Source organism: Salvia splendens, chromosome 16, assembly GCF_004379255.2.
Source record: "Salvia splendens isolate huo1 chromosome 16, SspV2, whole genome shotgun sequence".
Taxonomy (NCBI): Eukaryota; Viridiplantae; Streptophyta; class Magnoliopsida; order Lamiales; family Lamiaceae; genus Salvia; species Salvia splendens.
In genome coordinates, this window is record NC_056047.1 from 30,413,137 (window position 1) to 30,431,324 (window position 18,188).

At 35.8% G+C, this 18,188-nt stretch overlaps 2 protein-coding genes across 3 annotated transcripts; one reads left to right on the forward strand and one right to left on the reverse strand.

The window, feature by feature from the left end:
* Window positions 1-1,911: 1,911 nt before the first annotated feature.
* On the forward strand, window positions 1,912-3,446 carry LOC121771301 (protein DMP9-like). The gene has a single exon (XM_042168083.1). The coding sequence runs from the start codon at window positions 1,936-1,938 to the stop codon at window positions 2,566-2,568; it is 633 nt and encodes a 210-aa protein (XP_042024017.1). The 5' UTR covers window positions 1,912-1,935; the 3' UTR covers window positions 2,569-3,446.
* A 605-nt stretch (window positions 3,447-4,051) lies between these two features.
* Window positions 4,052-12,007, reverse strand: LOC121772551 (mitochondrial Rho GTPase 1-like). 2 transcript variants are annotated; one of them, XM_042169691.1, is made up of 16 exons: window positions 11,859-12,007; window positions 11,499-11,722; window positions 10,648-10,780; window positions 10,385-10,534; window positions 9,832-10,008; window positions 9,448-9,699; window positions 9,277-9,345; window positions 8,225-8,280; window positions 7,939-8,020; window positions 6,634-6,845; window positions 6,460-6,529; window positions 5,468-5,580; window positions 5,238-5,388; window positions 4,502-4,688; window positions 4,325-4,411; window positions 4,052-4,236 (listed from the first exon to the last, which is right to left on the reverse strand). In XM_042169691.1, the coding sequence occupies exons 2-15, from the start codon at window positions 11,708-11,710 to the stop codon at window positions 4,338-4,340; spliced, it is 1,938 nt and encodes a 645-aa protein (XP_042025625.1). In that variant the 5' UTR covers window positions 11,711-11,722; window positions 11,859-12,007; the 3' UTR covers window positions 4,052-4,236; window positions 4,325-4,337. The 2 variants fall into 2 exon arrangements, with proteins under 2 accessions (XP_042025625.1, XP_042025624.1); XM_042169690.1 differs by having other exon boundaries at window positions 4,052-4,411.
* Between the last annotated feature and the right edge of the window lie 6,181 nt (window positions 12,008-18,188).

The window sequence follows — 18,188 nt, forward strand, 5'->3', positions numbered from 1 at the left end:
GTTGTCCGCTGGATCTGTTCATGGGACACGGGCAAGTGACAGAAAACATTGTCCACTGGATTCGTTCGGTATTCCGACTTGATCACTTGAGACGACCAGCTCACGCCTTGGTTTCAGCGAAGGATAAATAGCGACAAAATATTATAAAGAAGAGAGTACTCGACTATCCGAAGCTTTCACAAGTGTTTTGACATGCGGAGACGGCACCGGAAGTAATCTACCGGAAACCGCAGCTCGTTAGAAAAATAGTCGGCCACGAGCCTTTCGTGAGCTCCCTCCCGGTCACGGGGGATGTAGCGGCGATTTGATCTCGTTGGTCGAGGAGGAGGGGCAGGGACAGCAGCGGCGACATAGGCTTCATAGACGACACGATATTGTTGATAGTATTCTTGTTCTTCGCGCTCCGCTTCCACAATGATATCGTTCATATTCATTTTTGAATTTAGAGAGTGTTTGAGTGAGAGAGGAAGATATAGGTGAGTTGTACTAAAAAATATGAGAGAAGTGTGAGTGAGAGATAATTTGATGTGAAAAATGGATGATGAATGTGTGTATTTATAGATGATTTTGGGATTAAAAAAAATTTAAAAATCAAAAAAAATTCTAAACAACGGTAATAAAACAGCTATATTTTCGGGAATTTGAAAATATTTTTTTTTATTTTTGATATTATTTTTTATTTAAAAAAAAAGAAATTCCAACGTAAATTCCGTTGGCCAATCAGAAGCCGCCACGTCAGTGTGCTCTTCAGCACGGCAGTGCTCGATGCATCGAGCAAGACCGTGCCATTGGCAAGAGCACAGCGGCGAGCAGCTCTTTGTCGCATCGTCGGCACGGCGGCCCGCCTATGGATTGAGCACCGATGTAGATGCTCTTAGTCCCTAAAATGAAATGGAACGCCGACATTTAGAGGCAATTAGAAATACGAATATTCTAGGGAAATCGAATGTTCACGGGAAGTCGGCATTTAGAGGCAATTTGAAGTCATGAAAAGTCGACATTTAGAAGCAAATTGAATGCAAACAGAACTTACACCATCTGATGCGCAGAGGTCGCCATCGCCGTCGCCGTCTCGAACGCCGCAGTTTGCCCTAGCTCGTCGGATGTTTATGAGCAGAAGTGAGTTTGTGTTTTTCAGCAGAAGTGAGTTTGCCCTAGCTCGTCAATTCTCCTTTTCTAAAGTATGTTTGAAATTTTAATTCTCTAGACAATTTGGGCGTTTAGTGGAAAGGAAAGGAGAATTTAAAAAAATTGCCTTATTATTGTACAGTCAGCAACCTAATCATCTTCCACGCCAGCTTAAATATACTCAATTGGTCCATTTCAATGTCATATCACACCACTATCATTTGTCATCCCAATATTAAGTGATTTTAGGTTTAATACCGTAGTTTTTCAATAGTTAATGAATATTTCCTCCGTCCGCAAAATGTTGACCATGTTTGAGTCGGCACGGGTAGAAAAAGTTAGTGGAATGTAGGTCTCACATTTATATATTGATTTTATAATAGAATGTGAGTATAATGAATTAGTGGAATGTGGGGACCGTTTACCAAAAATGAAAAAAAAGACAAAGTGGACAATATTCTGCGGACGAATCGAAATGGAAAAACTGGACAACATTTCAAAGACGGCGGAGTATCAATTTATTCATGCAAATAACTGGGTAAGTGATCCTCTAATGATGACACAATAACCGTTTATTCTACTATGCAATATTTAAACTCTTTTATTCTAAATAAATTAAAAAAACGAACACAATGCAACTAAAATAATTTTTTTATTATCCATTTTGAGTAATTAGAGTTTTGGGTCGAGTCAATATGTAGTTATCAGATGGTATTTAGCGGTTAAATTTATGTGAATGTAATAAACCGCTCTTCATTTAAATCCAAAACATCTTCCCATCCATCATCCAAACTCTCTTCCCCAAAAATGGAGAAATCAGCGTCAGAAAGGATCGGCATCAGAATCTACAGCCCACCGCCGCCTCCGCCGTACCCACCGTCCGACCGCGGCGGCGGTCGCAAGCGGCGAGCAATGGCCAACGGCGTGCAGAGAACCCTCTCCAAAACCTCCCTCCTGGCCAACTTCCTTCCAACAGGCACCCTCCTGACCTTCGAGATGGTGCTCCCGTCCATCTACGCCAACGGCGAGTGCTCTCCCGTCAAGACGCACATGATCTACGCCCTCCTCGCCCTCTGCGGCCTCTCCTGCTTCTTCTTCCACTTCACCGACTCCTTCAAGGGCCCCGATGGCAAGGTCTACTACGGCTTCGTCACCCCCCGAGGCCTGGCCGTGTTCAAGTCCGGCCTCGGGGTGGATGTTCCCCGGGACGACAAATTCAGGGTCAGCCTCAGCGACTTTGTGCATGCTATGATGTCTGTTCTTGTCTTCGCTGCCATTGCATTTTCTGACTACCGGGTGACCGGGTGCGTGTATCCCGGCCACGCCAAGGAGTTGGATGAAGTGATGAAGAGTTTCCCGTTGATGATTGGGATTGTTTGCAGTGGCTTGTTTCTTGTATTCCCCACTACCAGATATGGTATTGGCTGTGTCTCTGCCTGAAATTTGTATTTCACTACTTCTGTATTTTCTTTGGATTGTTTGTTTCTAAATACTAGTGTATCATCTAATGATAGGCTTGTCATTATAATTTGTACGTAATTTACAAACTAATGCTAATTTGTTTCTCTGCAAAAATATATACTCTCTACGACCAGATACATTTCCCTCTGGTACGGCTACTGATACTGATTAGTAACTCACCCGATTCTTCATTAATTGGGACCCTTTTACTTGACATGGATTTTAGGAAATATAGTGGAAAATGGGTACAAAAAAGTTAAAATTTCTTAAAATGTGTATAATTTTTATTTTTACATAGGATTGATATATGCCGCGGACTTCTATTATATAGGCGCTTGGTGAGGTACTAATGACGTCATCATCAAAACTTCCTCTCACTCCGCTTCTCCTCTTTAGCTAATAATCTCTTCTCTTCACCTTCTATTCTTATATTCTAATTTTCCATCAATATCGATATGCAAAATAATGAAATATCGTCATCTTCCTTATTCCTTTTGACAACTTTCCTTTTTATATCTGCAAAAATTCTCTTATTTTTGGATTTTCTTGAAAGCAATTTCTCCTTTTTCTATTATCGTATTGCAAAATCTAATACTGGTGTTGAATTAAAAAAAATATTAATATGAGTTTAAATGGACAAAGAGGGATAATTTTTTCTCTACAAGGATCTATTATTTTCAAACTAAAATTCATCATCTGTGAACATTGTAAATGTGGTTGTAGGAACGATTTGCTCATTTGCATACATTAAATAATGAGAAGTATTGATTCATCGGTGAAAAGCATAAGTTCTTAAGAATTTGGTAAGGAAAAGAAATTACAGATGAGAGAGAATGAAGATAGAGCCATGGAGGGATGTACAGAGTACAGACGAAAGTGAAAGTGGAGTATGATTAATTTTATCATTAGAGAGAATATAAAAAACGGAGTAATATTTAAAAAATTAATATAATATCAATTGAGAGATGACGAAGCCACGTATTAGTCGCCCACCAAGCGCCTATATTGGAATCCTCTATTTTTACAAATGTCAAAATAGTGTATAAATTATGTTAGGTGAGTGTTGTGTGCTATATGTACATTGTGTGAGTGCAGTGTGTGTTTTGTTTTGTATCATGTGGTGTGAGTGCAGTGTGTGTTCAATGTGTTTTGTGTGTGGAAATGTATGTTAATATTGTGTAGTAGAAGTGAATGGATGTGAGGAAGTGTAGGTGCGTGTGGATTGTATGTGTAGTATTTGGAATATGTTTTCTTCAATTATTTAAATTTTCAAAATATGCTCTAATTATAACATTAAAAAATTATAGTATTGAGAGGACACTGAATTGAAATAGGCATAATTTTGTTGAAACCTAGAATTGAAATAGGTATAATTGTGTTCATTTGATAAAGGGAAGCAATGATTATTCCCACGGAGAATGAGATGGTTATTACTAAAGAAAAAATATACCAACAGAAAGAATAAAATGGAAATAGAAACATCATTTCGAGTAAATGAGAAGCGTAAACAAAATCCAAGGTGGAAATATCATCAATTTCTTCAAATGCATCTGTTTTTACGATTCCAAACCATAAAATACAACCCAACCCCTCTACAAGTGAAGAGATAATTTTCAGCAACAGCATTCCCAGCGCTAACCCATTTCACTGTCTCCGGATAAAATTTTTAAAAAATTAAAAATTAAAAAAAAAACCACCAAGGCCACAAAAAGGAAGAGATGCAGATAGGACTCACCGTCGTCCCCTTCCTAACTAGAAGAATTCCTTTTTGCAGAATAAACCCGGTAAACACCTAACCCAACGACAGCAACTGCAGCTCCAACTGTAAGACAAATAGAAAATTTCAATGCTATGTTGAATAAAGTATGCATGGATACAAATAGAATCATCAGAATATGCCATCCATACTTACCGGATATGAACACTAGGGAGCGGTTAAGCAGCCTGTGGTATTGCCTACGGCTTTTCCCAGCTGACGTCTCAGGAATGCTCAAGTGAGGGTGCTCTGCAGCCCTCACAATCCTATGGAATATGTTACTGAAATCTCCGAGCTTTGTGCTGAGAGGTATGGGGGCCTCTATCCCCATGTCCTGGCTTACCTGTTTGAATTCACAACACTGTCAGCTTTTCAAACGCCAATATATGTATAGATAATAAAGTCGTTGAGCTTCAAGCGTAAATTGCATAGCTCTTCCTAAATCCCATATAAAATACACAATGACACTGCTAAGTGCAGCATATAGCTGTATAACTCTATGAATATAGTTTAACTGGTATATTAAGTGAGGCACAAACATTAACAATCATTTTTTTAGTAGTTCCATAACTATATGGGTGGAACAGTTTCTTTCAGTGACATGTAAGATATAGACCCACAATAGAATTGAAAACAACAAAAGAGATGATGAATGTGTTAAGAAATCTGATAGGCAAGCTATATAGGTAAAAATTTTCCATTTTCATAAGCTCCTGACCAGATTTGCTCAATTTAGCAGGAACCAGATTCCACATTTATGGATTCAAGCTGGAAGGGTTTTCAGGAGAAATAAAAATCTTGACCCATCAGTGGCACTCAAGTGAAATCGATCCTGATAACGGGACGGGTTGAACAAAAATATTCTAATGTGCCCACTATAAAGGATTAGTACCCTGGTAGAATCCTGGATTTCTGTCAAGTACGGGTCAAGATCATCCTTGGCAGCAACAATGAGGCAAGGAACCTCGTAACCAGTGGCTTCCCCTTGACTTGCAACGTCCACAAGCATCTCAGTTGCTTTCTCCCAAGATGGTTCACGAGAGCTAGATTGATAAAAGAATTAGTTAAAAACGAATAGTATTTTTTCTATCAAGTGCCAACAGTTTGAAGAAATTCAATTACCTGTCATGAACAAACACAGCCACATCGCATGCAGCCAAAGCATCCTTCTTTGACAGTAACTCTTTAACCCCTTCCTCAGGAATTTCTCTCAATACAAGAGTCTTCTTAAGTCCCTGTAAGCATATTCATCCATATGAAATAGGATATTGAGCATTCAGCAACACATGGCTATCTCATACTCAAAGCATCTTGCATTTAGCAGATATTAAAAGTCATTCTCACGTTAGCCACAGATTTAGTATAAGTTTGGTCTCAGGTCACTCTGAACATACGACACGAAGTGAAAGGAGGCACCGTCGAATGCACTCGCTAAAATGTCCGCATAAGAAGCATAATACACAACAGCCATGAAAAGGAGACTAACTGATATATGAACTAAAATGAACATTGATAATCCTCTTATGAAGCCAATCCAATAACCAGGCCCAATAGTAAAATTACCGTCCTTAAAACTAAACTCAACACATCACATGCCTCTCAAACCTCAAGGGACCTGTACTATATACTCCTCCGTCACACTCTAAGTGACACATTTTCCTTTTTGGGATGTCCCACTCTAAATAACACATTTCTAAAAATGGCAACATCACACTCTCTACTTTTTCCCTCTCTAACTTTATTCTATCCACTTAATTCACACAATAACACTACATAAAATCCCGTGCCGAAAAGGAAATGCTCCACTTAGAGTGGGACGGAGGGAGTACCACTATGAAAATAAAGCTAAGGACTACAATAATAACTATTGGATGTAACCAGCAATTAACTCACCATTAACTTCAAATAACTTACCGTAAACTTTAAACAACTCCCTATTAACTTAATCATCAAACAACGATATCAACATGACAAGTGATATATTTTTGTTTGTTCTTATTGTTAGTGAGTGGGGACATCAGAGTGTGGCTGTGAGCAAGAGATCAGATTATGTAATTCGGTGAGCTGTTTATGCTTTGGCTCCATTAGAAACAAATCGAGCAAGGGGAACTTACCTCTGGTTGATTGATGACATTTACAGCATATCTGTTGCCAGTAGTTGGAACATGTTCTTCAGGGAAAGGCCTATTTGATGAGCATAGTTTTAGAGAACAGGAATAAGATCTAAGTAAGTACGTTAAAGAAAATCACATTTAATGATACTTTCTTGACAATATCCAAAATCATACCTTCCAATAAAAGCATTAAGCAAAGCAGATTTTCCAGATTCTTTTGGTCCAAAAACAAAACACTGATATACAGTTCTTTCTGTTTGCTGTTTCTTGCGATCTAATCGTCTTCTTCGAGTTACACGAATAGCAGATGACGGATCACTACCATATCCTATGTATATGAGGGTTTCAACACTACGAATTGGGTCCAAAAGCGTCATAAGGGCCCACTGCAACACATTTAATGCTCAGTTTAGACATTAAATAATATTTAGTAGGCAAAACATGATCTTAGATTGGAAAACCACAATAACACTTAAGAATATGACACAAATATAAGAGTGATGCTAAATGGTCATATTATGGCCGGCCATAAAGAGTTAATTTAGTCCATTTACATATATAAAAAAAATTAGAATTACGATATAAACCTTATATGCGTGTGAATGAACTTGTGAGTTGGTACTTATCTTTGAATTCCATTATGTAAAACACATTAATATCACGAATTACTGTATACGTTGAGCAACAATCAAGAAATGACAGTAGTAATAAGTTGAGCAAAAACTACAATAGAGCAGCAGTAATATGTTGAGCAACAAATATAATTGGGTAGCATCTAGACCTATGTATCCCAATTGTTATCGTGTCAACCTAAATGGAAAAAAGTTTAACAGATTAAACAACAACCTGCCAACAACTTTCTCATTTGATATTGCACATATCTAGTAATGATATTACTTTGTGACACGAGAATATGTATAAATGGAACTTATTTTCATCACTAAATACATTTTACTTTTGCACATTTATTAAATTATTTTGTTTACCTACATGCTACTATGACCTAAAGAGAATAATAATTCCAAAAACAGCCTGAAATTCATAATGTGTATTGGTTGATTTTGACAGGTTATTGCATCATGCCAGCATGGAAAGTTTCAGATTTAAATTCATGTTCTCCAAAGCAGTATGCATGTATTTGTTAATTTGTATTAAAAATGTGTGCCATGCTTGGCGCCATTTGTTGTTGTTATTGGGAGAGCAAAACTAGTTTTCTTTAATAATTCATTATCACGGAATAGAGCCTTTCTGCTTGGATGCTACTGGGATCAGATTTTTCCCAGAATACATTCATGTACACAACTGAAATTCAGACAAAAAACCAAGTAAGGTTTTAGAGACAGAGGACAGCAGGGCAAATTGTAATTGGCCACCGAGTGAAACTGCAAAGAATGTTTGCTGAAGAGACTAGCAGTCTGTACACAGTTGATAACTAACAAATCATAAATTGATCGACTATAAAAAAAACACAGCAGTTACCAGTGACAAAAAGCCATCAAGAGATAGCCCTCCAAGAGCCGTCTTTTCTGCAGCATCCACATACGGAGCTTCATTCCAAGGACTAAATTTCAAGGAGAAAACCAACATGAGAAAAGAGTGAAAAGATACAACTACTTTAACAAAAGAATCAGATACAAAAAGGGAAGCATTTAATTTTTGAAATAGATAAGTTAAAGCTTAAATTTAGTTCAAAACACATTTGGTCAAAGAACATTAACATACTAGACAACCTACAAATCTATTAATTTAGAGCAAAATAGATTACTTTTCAGGCGCTGTGGAAAACAAATCTTCAACCTCATGAGATCGAAGGGCTCCATCCTGGAAAACATAAACAACAATATTCAGCCTTTGAGACTTCAAGAGATAACTCAATAGGAAAAGAAATAGATTGGCATATGATACAAGAAAAAGAGTAGTGTTTTGTGGAGTAAAATATATGTTATTGTACCGATCGAGTGAATATTCAACAGCTTCATAGATATTTTATGGAACTTGCTTGGAATTGGAAACATCATCAATATTTTTTGAAAAGAAATAGGCATCAACATCTTACAGTTGAACTAAAGAATTTTACTAAGAGCCAGCAAAGATACGAATAAAATAATAAAACAAGTAAAATTAATGCCACCGAGTGCACAGTTAGGTAACAATGCTGGAAGCATATTAAGGCCTTTTACAAGCAAGGACGGAGTCATGATTGAGAATTTCAGCAAAAATATTGAACTGAATATGAATGAGCAAGATTATACATCAGCTTCCTTCCAAGTTGATAATAATGACAATTGACACGATATGCTATTCAGGTTCACAAGGAAACATCAAAGAGTACAGGATATGTTTGGTAAAATCTTCCTAAGAGCCATGACAAGAAAATAGAAACAAATGTCTGGACTCTGGAAGTTATCTGATTATCAATTCATTAAGGAAACAGTACAAAGAATTAAACTTCTGCATTCTGGATTTCATATGATCTTCGATAAGAAAATTGTAACAGATCTTAAAGCGTTTGGCTATCGCATTCCTATTAGAATTAACAAATCTAGGGTGACTACCCAATTAAGAGATCCTATGGATGGCAGTATTTGGTCACCTGATCTTATGAGATTTTTTACCCAGTACAGTAGTAGATAATGTGATTCGTGATATCAATTACTGTAGAATTTACAAGCAATAAATTGAAACAGAAATCTTGCGTAAAAATTGCCCATATGGGGAGATGCATAATGGAATTAAGTAGCTTGAACCTAATCACATTGAAGACGATGGCATAAGCAAAAGGAACTAACAAAATCAACTGGAAGAGACTTTACGTACACAATCAACATCATAGGTGAAGAAAATCTTTCTGAGAAACTCCATAGCTTCCGTAGTTAGCTCCACACTCTACACACGTGAAAATTAGGTGAGAGATATAAATCAGGTAGTCTTCCAAAGAATATTGTTTTAGGATATCTCTTTATTAGTTATTTATACAAGAAAAATTACCTGGTCAGGATATTTCTTTATTGGAGGTGGCAACTGATCATCACACAATCTGATCTCATTATTGTACCCAAATTTCCTTAGGACTGTCCATGTTGTCTCCAGCCTCCCTTTCTCAATGAAAAGAGCATGCAGAAATAGAAAGCCCGTCAATGTAAGTCCACGCTCATCGACACCTTCACGCAATTTCTCTTGCACAACCCTTTTAACACCCACTATTTCCGATGCTTGAAGTGGTGCATTGAAACACTTTACCTGCATTTTAATTACTTAGGCAATCAGATTGTCCATCATTGTGAAGAAACTATTCAAGACACATGGAAAGTCTTGTTTCCTACACCAGAAAACTCATTTAACATTCAGGAAATGTAATTTGGAGAAAATAACCTGAAAATCGTTCAACTCTGCATCACTGAGTGCTCCATCCCTATCGTGGTCGCAGAGTATAAATATCCTTTTTAATGCCCTCACACAACGTGGTTTCAAAACTTGTTGCTCCTGATCAAATAGTGGTGCCGTTGGATGGAGTACAGCCTTTTGCGCATAGTAGAAAACCTCTGGAATCTGCAACACAAAACTATTACTCAATTAGAAAACATGTACCAACTCCACAAGGAATGGAAACAAAGAGGATCAAAATCCTTTAAGATAATTCAATATGTCAAAGCATATATAGCCGCTAACACTATAGCATGATGTGAAATAAAACAGTAGATTCAAAGTTGATTTAATTTCCAGTATCAATAAGGCAAAAATGGATGGAAAGTAATTATACAAGAATGGCGAAATATATGTTGTATAAAGTTACCACAGGAAAGAAGATGCTGACATTATTACAGATTGAAATTCATGCCATTTATAGTTCACAAGGATCTGTTTACAGATCAAATAAAAAGTAGTGCAGCTTCACATATTTAATTGGAAACTAAGTAAACTGCACCTGAATATGGTTTAATGCAGAGCATTCAATACAGGTTTCGATCTCCCGGAACTGTTGCATTATAGGTGACATAACCTGCTCCAGACTAACTGGCTGTTGATCCCCTCTCTTATCTAGCATGCAGCCCACCACGATAACAGGCACTCTGACCTACAAAAGATAAATTGAACAAAAAATTCCATCAAAATTACAAAGAAATCATGGATTTCAGCACCTCAACAGTAACCTTAAACAACAATCGTTGTAGTAAATCATCACAGCACCTCTAGTCGGCGAAGTTCAGGAAGCCAGTGAGTACTTAATCTATCAAGAGTCTCAGGTCTATCACACGCATAAGTAAGAACAACAGCATCAGCCCTTGTAAGGTCTTCAACTAGCCTGTCCCTATTTTCAGGACTGCATTCCAAAAAGGTGAAACAAGAATTACTGAAAATAATCTTAGAAGGACTAGTCCGTAAATAATAAGTCAAAGATACATAAGCAGCAAAACCATGCATGTATCATGAAATTCTGAACAGAATGTATCAAATAGCAAATAATGTACATATATAATACTCCCTCCGTCCCTCTATAGCTGAGTCATATATTGGATTGTCCCACTGTAGTTGAGTCATTTTTTTTTGGCAAAAAACAACATATTTCTTCACTCTTACTTTACTTTCTCTTACTTTATCCTCTCTTCATCTCTCTACCTATTTCCTTTCCTACTTTAGTCTCCCTTCACTTACTCACTTTCAACACAATTTCTTAAATCCCGTGCCGAAAAGAAACGCCTCTATTACATAGGCTGAATATCAAAACAAATTTACAAGCACATAAATTTCAAATTTTAGTTACTCGTATATTCATGCACTGAGAATGAAGTTTTTCACCATGATTCGCATATAATGTTCAACAATACACAGAAGCAGCCTGGGAACAGAAGAATAGCTGAAATCTTAGGCATAAAAGAGTGGTAGAAATCGACAATTTCCAAGTACAGATATCAACAAACAAACACACACGGATTCTAATTCGCACCGCCCCAGGTCCAGAATACCATAATTCAAATCATGCTATTACTAAATTTCTTTCACCTCCAAATCAAAACACATTAACAAAGATGCACCAATACCTGGACGAAGTATCTATAATGGTGACAGGAACACGTTCCGGGTACAAGTCCACGGGGAGCCTCGTGGGCGGCAGCACCGGCGGGACATTGGTCGGAAAGTTTTCAGCAGCTGCCGTGACAATCAAACTCGATTTTCCCGTCTTTGCGTCGCCGGCAACAACAATCCTGACACCATTCCCCGCCCCACCAGCAGCTGGAGCACCTCCCGCCATTTACAATCAGCGCTGCAGGCACGAATCGAATCAGAGAAAATAACACTTAGATACGCGCACGAAGCTGATTGTAATTAATTGAGAACTTCCCCAAATTCAGAGAAAACAGTCGACGATAAAAGGCAAACAGGAAAATGTGTGGGAATACCTAAGAGAAGGGGAAATCAGGAGGAGGAGACAGGAGAGAGGAGAGAGGGTTTCTCTGTGCCGAGGGTTTAAGGTGAAATCGAAATTGAGATGACGTCTCTGATTTGATCGGACGGCGGAGATGACAGCAAATAGGCACCGGTATTAACGAGCAAATGATTAGGTCGGGTTTCGGTATCTTTTTTGGGCCAAGTTTATAAATTATGGCCCAAAATCCACACAATTTGATGTCAGGTATTCGAGGGCTTGAAATAATTAAAATAAAAAAAAATTAATACTCTATAGATGGGTCATTATGGTATATCTTACCGAAACCACCTTACTGCATATCTTACCGAAAATTCGGTAGAAGAAAAAAACATATATTTACCTTACCAAACTTTACGTACCGAATTTTCGATATGATGAATTTCAATATCGATATCGTACCTCATTTCCAGTATTTTGTACCGAAATTCGATATATTGTACTTTTACAGTATACCATATTTTCAAGATCAGAGAAAATAAATTTTTAAGTTTTTGGAATATTAGTTATAGATTTTATAATTTTAGAAATATATTAAACGTATTTTATGTATACTTATATTTAGATTATATAATTAAAAATAGCAAATATACATAATTATGTTTATATTTTACGGTATACCATAATTTACAGTATATACCAAATTTCGGTATGTAGCAGTATTTATAAATTCATACCGTTAGTATTGACCGATATTTCGATATTTTTCTCCTTAATAAGTGTCTCGTAAATTATTGAGTGTATAACAAGAACTGAACACATAGACAAATCTATTAGACATGTAACTGATCGGTTATGCGATTAAATAATAATCGAATAAGAATAAAAATAAAATGAATTTTAAATAATGTTTTTCGTATTTGACAAATAACTATTCCTTTTACTAAAAGTATTGAGATGAACATTGTTGATTTGGCTTCGTAGAAACTTAAATAAATTAATTAATTTGGTTCTTATACATACTTTGAATAAGTTCATTATCATTTTATTGACGGTATGAAATACTAAATCATAATATGACTGTTAAATAATTCTTTTTATTATAAAAATATTGACAAAAATGCGTTATTGCTACTGAGTAAGTTTCTTAATATTATACTTTTCGGTGATCTTCAAGTTATTTTATTTGAAATCATATAAGAATATTTAATTTTTTATTTTTTATTTTTTATTTTTTATTTATAAAAATTTCTTAATTTTTTAAATGCTAATAAATAAAAACTACTCCCTCTGTCTCAAGGTAGTTGCATCGTATTCCTTTTTAGTTTGTCCCAAGATAGTTGAGTCATTACCCATTTTGTTAAAAACTTTTTCCCCCTCTTACTTTATTCTCTCCACTTTAACCTTTAAGAAATCCATTTCTTAAATCAGGTGTCCAAAAAAAGTACCTCAACTACCTTGGGACGGAGGGAATATAGTTTATTACTACTAACAAAATATATGTTATAATCATAAAATATTTTGTATATACTCCCTCCGTATTCAAAAATAGAAACATTTGAAACGACAAGGGTTTTAATGCACAATTGGTAAAGTAAGTGAAAAAAATTGGTAAAGTAAGAGAGAGAAAATAGAAAAACGAGTAAAGTAAGAGAGATAGAAAGAAAAAATTAATGAAAGTAGAGTTAGTGGATTGTGGGGTCTATATTCTAAAATAGAAACATTATGAAGTTTTTATTTTTAAGAAACGATCAAAAATGGAAATAGTTGTTATTGTTAAAAAGAGAGTATATAAATATAAAACAAAGAGAAAAATTCGTCCCAAAATAGTACTATCAAACAAATATAATAGTAGTATAATTTTTTCTCTTGACGTGAAAGTAATGTAATACTACTGTGATTTTTTGTTTGTGTAAAATATTACTACAATTATATTATGAAGTTAATGTACATACATATTGAGTAACCCATTCTTACATACGTATTTGGTCATCTGATTTTATGAGATTTTTTAATCCAGTACACGAGATAATGTGAGTCGTGATATCAATTTGAATTTACAATCAATAAAATGAAACAGATATCTTGTGTAAAAAGTGCTCATATGGGGGGGATGCATAATGGAATTAAGTAGCTTGAACGTAATCACATTGAAGAAAATGACCTAAGCAAAAGGAACTAACAAAATCAACTAGAAGAGACTTTATGTGCATAATCTACATCATAGATATTGGAGTATATTTTGACGCCAATTCTATGATATTTAATAGTGTTATGCTACTTTTCATAAATTGATTAATGGAGTCATTAGTTTAGTGAATTGATGTTTAATTAAGAAAGAGCTTTGAATATATTAAATAAAATAAAATGCATATAATTTCAAATTATTTATAATTAGAAATTAGAAACGATGAATAATATTTAATCCTACTTTAACTATTATGGAATAGATGTAAACAGGAATTGGTGAGGATCACCTACAACAAATCCTCTGACATTTCCTACTTCACCCCTCACAAACATAATATATGATGGTGGGGTCCATTACTCATGTTTGTGGAGATGTTTGTGTGAGTAGGAGATGTTTGTGAGTGTGCACACAAATTAAAACTAAATTGTAAATGGAGCAGCAAAAATGTAGCAAGGAGAAGTCGAACCCAGGTCTTAGGTTTTGACAGTTGAGTGTTCTACCACTAGGCTACTCACAATTTTAGGTGAACAATCGTACCCATTGTATTTAATTGGATCTACCACTGCTAGTGCTAGCAAACACATAAAGAGGAAGCACCATATAACGATGGATAGTGTTCATAGAGAAGAAATTCAAGTAGTCAGGATTGCGTTAGAATATAACCGACAGATCTTTTCACAAAGAGCCTATACGACAAGACCTTTGAACGTTATGTGGAAGGATTGAGAGTTAGAAACATCACGGACCAATACCTGCTTTATCTATAATTGAGAGATTTTGGCAGTATGGTACTCGAAAGTATGTTTTGAGTATAGAGATTGTTAAAGTTGGTATATTGAAAGCATGTTTTGAGTGCTTTGTATATGTAAAATAATTTATTCGCTTTTATCCATTTACGAGAAGAAATAATTTTGTTATATTGTGATTTGCTGATTTATTTATATCTTACATTGATTTATTACAAGCAAATGAGTTGAGGTCTTCTGGATTGTAGATTGGTCTTGGTGCTGGGGTTTGGAGCCCCTTGCACAGCGGAAGACTTGTACAAAACAAATAAATCAGACGTAGGATCTATTTGATAGATTATGTGATTAATCTATTCACATGTTAACACAGAATTGCATGCTAGAATGCAAATAATTCATGCTTAAAGAATATAAATCCTAAAACATGAATTCTACGGTTTAGAGTTACCGATTTGATTCTCCAAATAATCGTCGATTGCTCGCGCCTTCTCCACGATGATCTTCAATACTAGACCATGGATCTTCTGACTGGTTCCCGAACTGTATCTCGATATTAGGGTGGGCTGATCTTATCAAAATACTAGGACTCGAATAAAGAGACAGAACTTTCTCATGGAGGAGGAGCTGAAAAACTCACGGAGGAGAAAATTAGAAAATTTCGTCCTCCTTCAAAAAGAGAAGGGACGAAAATTTCATCTTTTAAAAATTGTATTTTCTGTCTCGTTTATTCTCATATTTATATTAAGTTCATATTGGACCCAGTCAGGGATCTATGGAAGGTTTTGGATATGGGCTCCCCCAATTAGCATTTTACTAATTAAATAGAACCCACAATTAATACAAGCTTATATTGGAATATTACGAGCAGCCACTACAGAAGTAATATTGACCTCCCCATCCAAATCCGAAATTACAAGTAATCCGGGTTTCCATTTTGATGACAATTCAGGCTCTTCTCGCTATAAATATCCATTAATTAATTAAAGTCTACTATGGACTTAATTAATTAACATCTTATTAACTCTCAAAGCATCTCTTCTCGCTATAAACAAACTTTGATGACAATTCAGGCTCTTCTATTTCCATATCTAGTCTTTTGTTCAATGAACTAGGACTTAGGAAAACTGCAGCCTTGATGTTACTTTCCTCTAACAGTAATATAACGACTAATATTCTGAAGGTTTTCTACTTTTCGGTTAAACCTTCTTTTAGTCATTTCTTATTACTTCAGGCGATGACTTGAGTCAGAAACTATTTGAATGATCAAAGATTCCTCAAAACATTATGTAACTCTAGGATATTCCAATCGAATCATCTTGACAGATTCTATTGACATCCATCTTTCATCGTCACTAACCAAGACTTGTCATGCTACTTAAAAGAAAATAGTTTGACCTTATTCTTCAAAGAACTTGTCAAGTACATGCAAAAAAGCATTCTCGAACATTCCTCATGGAATTATGTCGAGGATATGGAGGACATGAATCATTGAGTATAAACTCCAAGTTTTAGAGATGAGAATCTCATCCATTCACGTTTCCAATCTACATAATTTTGCATTCGAGTTTTTCTTTAAGGATCCCGGACAAAATATTGAATGACATAATGAAGATTTGGCAAATTAACTTATTATCACATACTTATGCTCAATACATAATCGCAAATAACCACAAAACAATTATGTATCTTGCAACTGTAAAATCGAAAACAGGTACCCTCCATAAGAGGTCAATACTCATTCACAACTTTAACATTTTTACTGGTCACAACACCGACGAATAGTCCAGAGACCACATAATGGCATGGCCGCCTAATGTTGCATAAGCACGACCATCCGATTTAGCATTACAGAATTTTGTTTCTACAACACATTCTCATAACAATGCTCATATGCTGATAACAAAATCAAACTATCTCATAAATCCTGTATGAACTTCTGAAACTTGTAATTTCTTAGGATTATTGTCCCCACATAATGGGTGGCGATAATATTAGAAACTACTTTCTAGTTCACACTATTTATATTTGAGAAGTCTGCCCATATGAACTTGCTATTTCATAGGATTATTGTCCCCACATAATAGGTGGCGATAATATTAGAAACTGGCTTCATAAAATTTGCAAACCAATCGATGGAGACCATATACAACGCACTTGTTGTAATTATCGCTTAGATATTTTATATGATTTTTGCATAATTATTGATAAGGCTAATTTCATGCATCGGTTATGGGGTTAAATTCAACAATTTACGGGGTCTAACACATCTTTTAAGCCAGGTGTGTGGAAGAAATCGCTAGGTCCAGGAAGGAAAGAAGATAATCACTTGGCGAAGAAAATTGGCGAGAAAGTTAGCAGAATGAAGAAAAATTGCCAGACGGAGGAGATCATTAGCTGGAGGGCAGAACGGAGAATTCAAGAGAAAGCTTCTAGAAGATCGCCTCCACATCTATAAAAGAGAGAGCACGCAATATTCATGGAAAAAAAGGAATTTTGGAGGGGATTTTTGGGGGATATATTTTTAGCTCGGGGCTCTCTTTCACACTTCTAAACACACACTTAGGGTGATCGAGAATCTATAGGGGTTAGGTTCATTTTCAGTTGGCTATTATGTACCACCGTCCTCGTGTAGGGTGAAGAAACAATTTATCCGCTTTTATTTTGTTTTTCTGTTCAGAATTCTACCGAGTCTTTGCTGTTCGAAGCTCGGCTTTGGTTATTTGTTGAACCTTGCTTATCTATATATGAAATTTCTATTTTATGTCATGATTATGTTGATTTCAAGTTTTGATGATGTTTGATTCTGAGTTTGGAGTTGTTTACTTGAATGGATGCTTTTCGCACTTGATCTGGTGAATTGGAATTGAATCGTGGTTGGATTGTTGTTGATCGGAGTAGATTTGTTAAATCGGAGTTCATGGAGTTGTTTTCGACCATAGTTAGGTTCGGATTGCTTGGATCCGGAGTGGATAAAGAGTTCGACGTGTGGATCTGAAACAGAGTTGGTTGACTTTGCTTGAATTTGATGACTCGTTTCTGTTTACTTCATCTAGTAGAAGTAGATCTGTTTGGTTTCCAATTAATCCCTAGTTTCTGACGTCCGAATTATTATGTTCTGTTTGAATTTGGGTTATTACTCTGTTTTCTCCATGTTCGAGCTTGAATCAGGTGACGAGATGCAGAACGTTGTTGGTTAAATTCATAGTTAGTTATTTGCAGCTTTTCATCCGTACTTTACTATTTTCGGGAAATGGTCCCCACTGCATGTTTGATTCCTGTTTAGCTAGATTAGGTAGCGGTTTGCTAGGTCGAGAAAGTTTGTTGAGAAATTGAAGTTAAGATGATGTTCCATGCTTGCATGATGTTCTCTGTTTCCTAGGTCTAGTGTCAGCCAATTTTCATTCCCCAGCCTAGTTATAATTTTCTC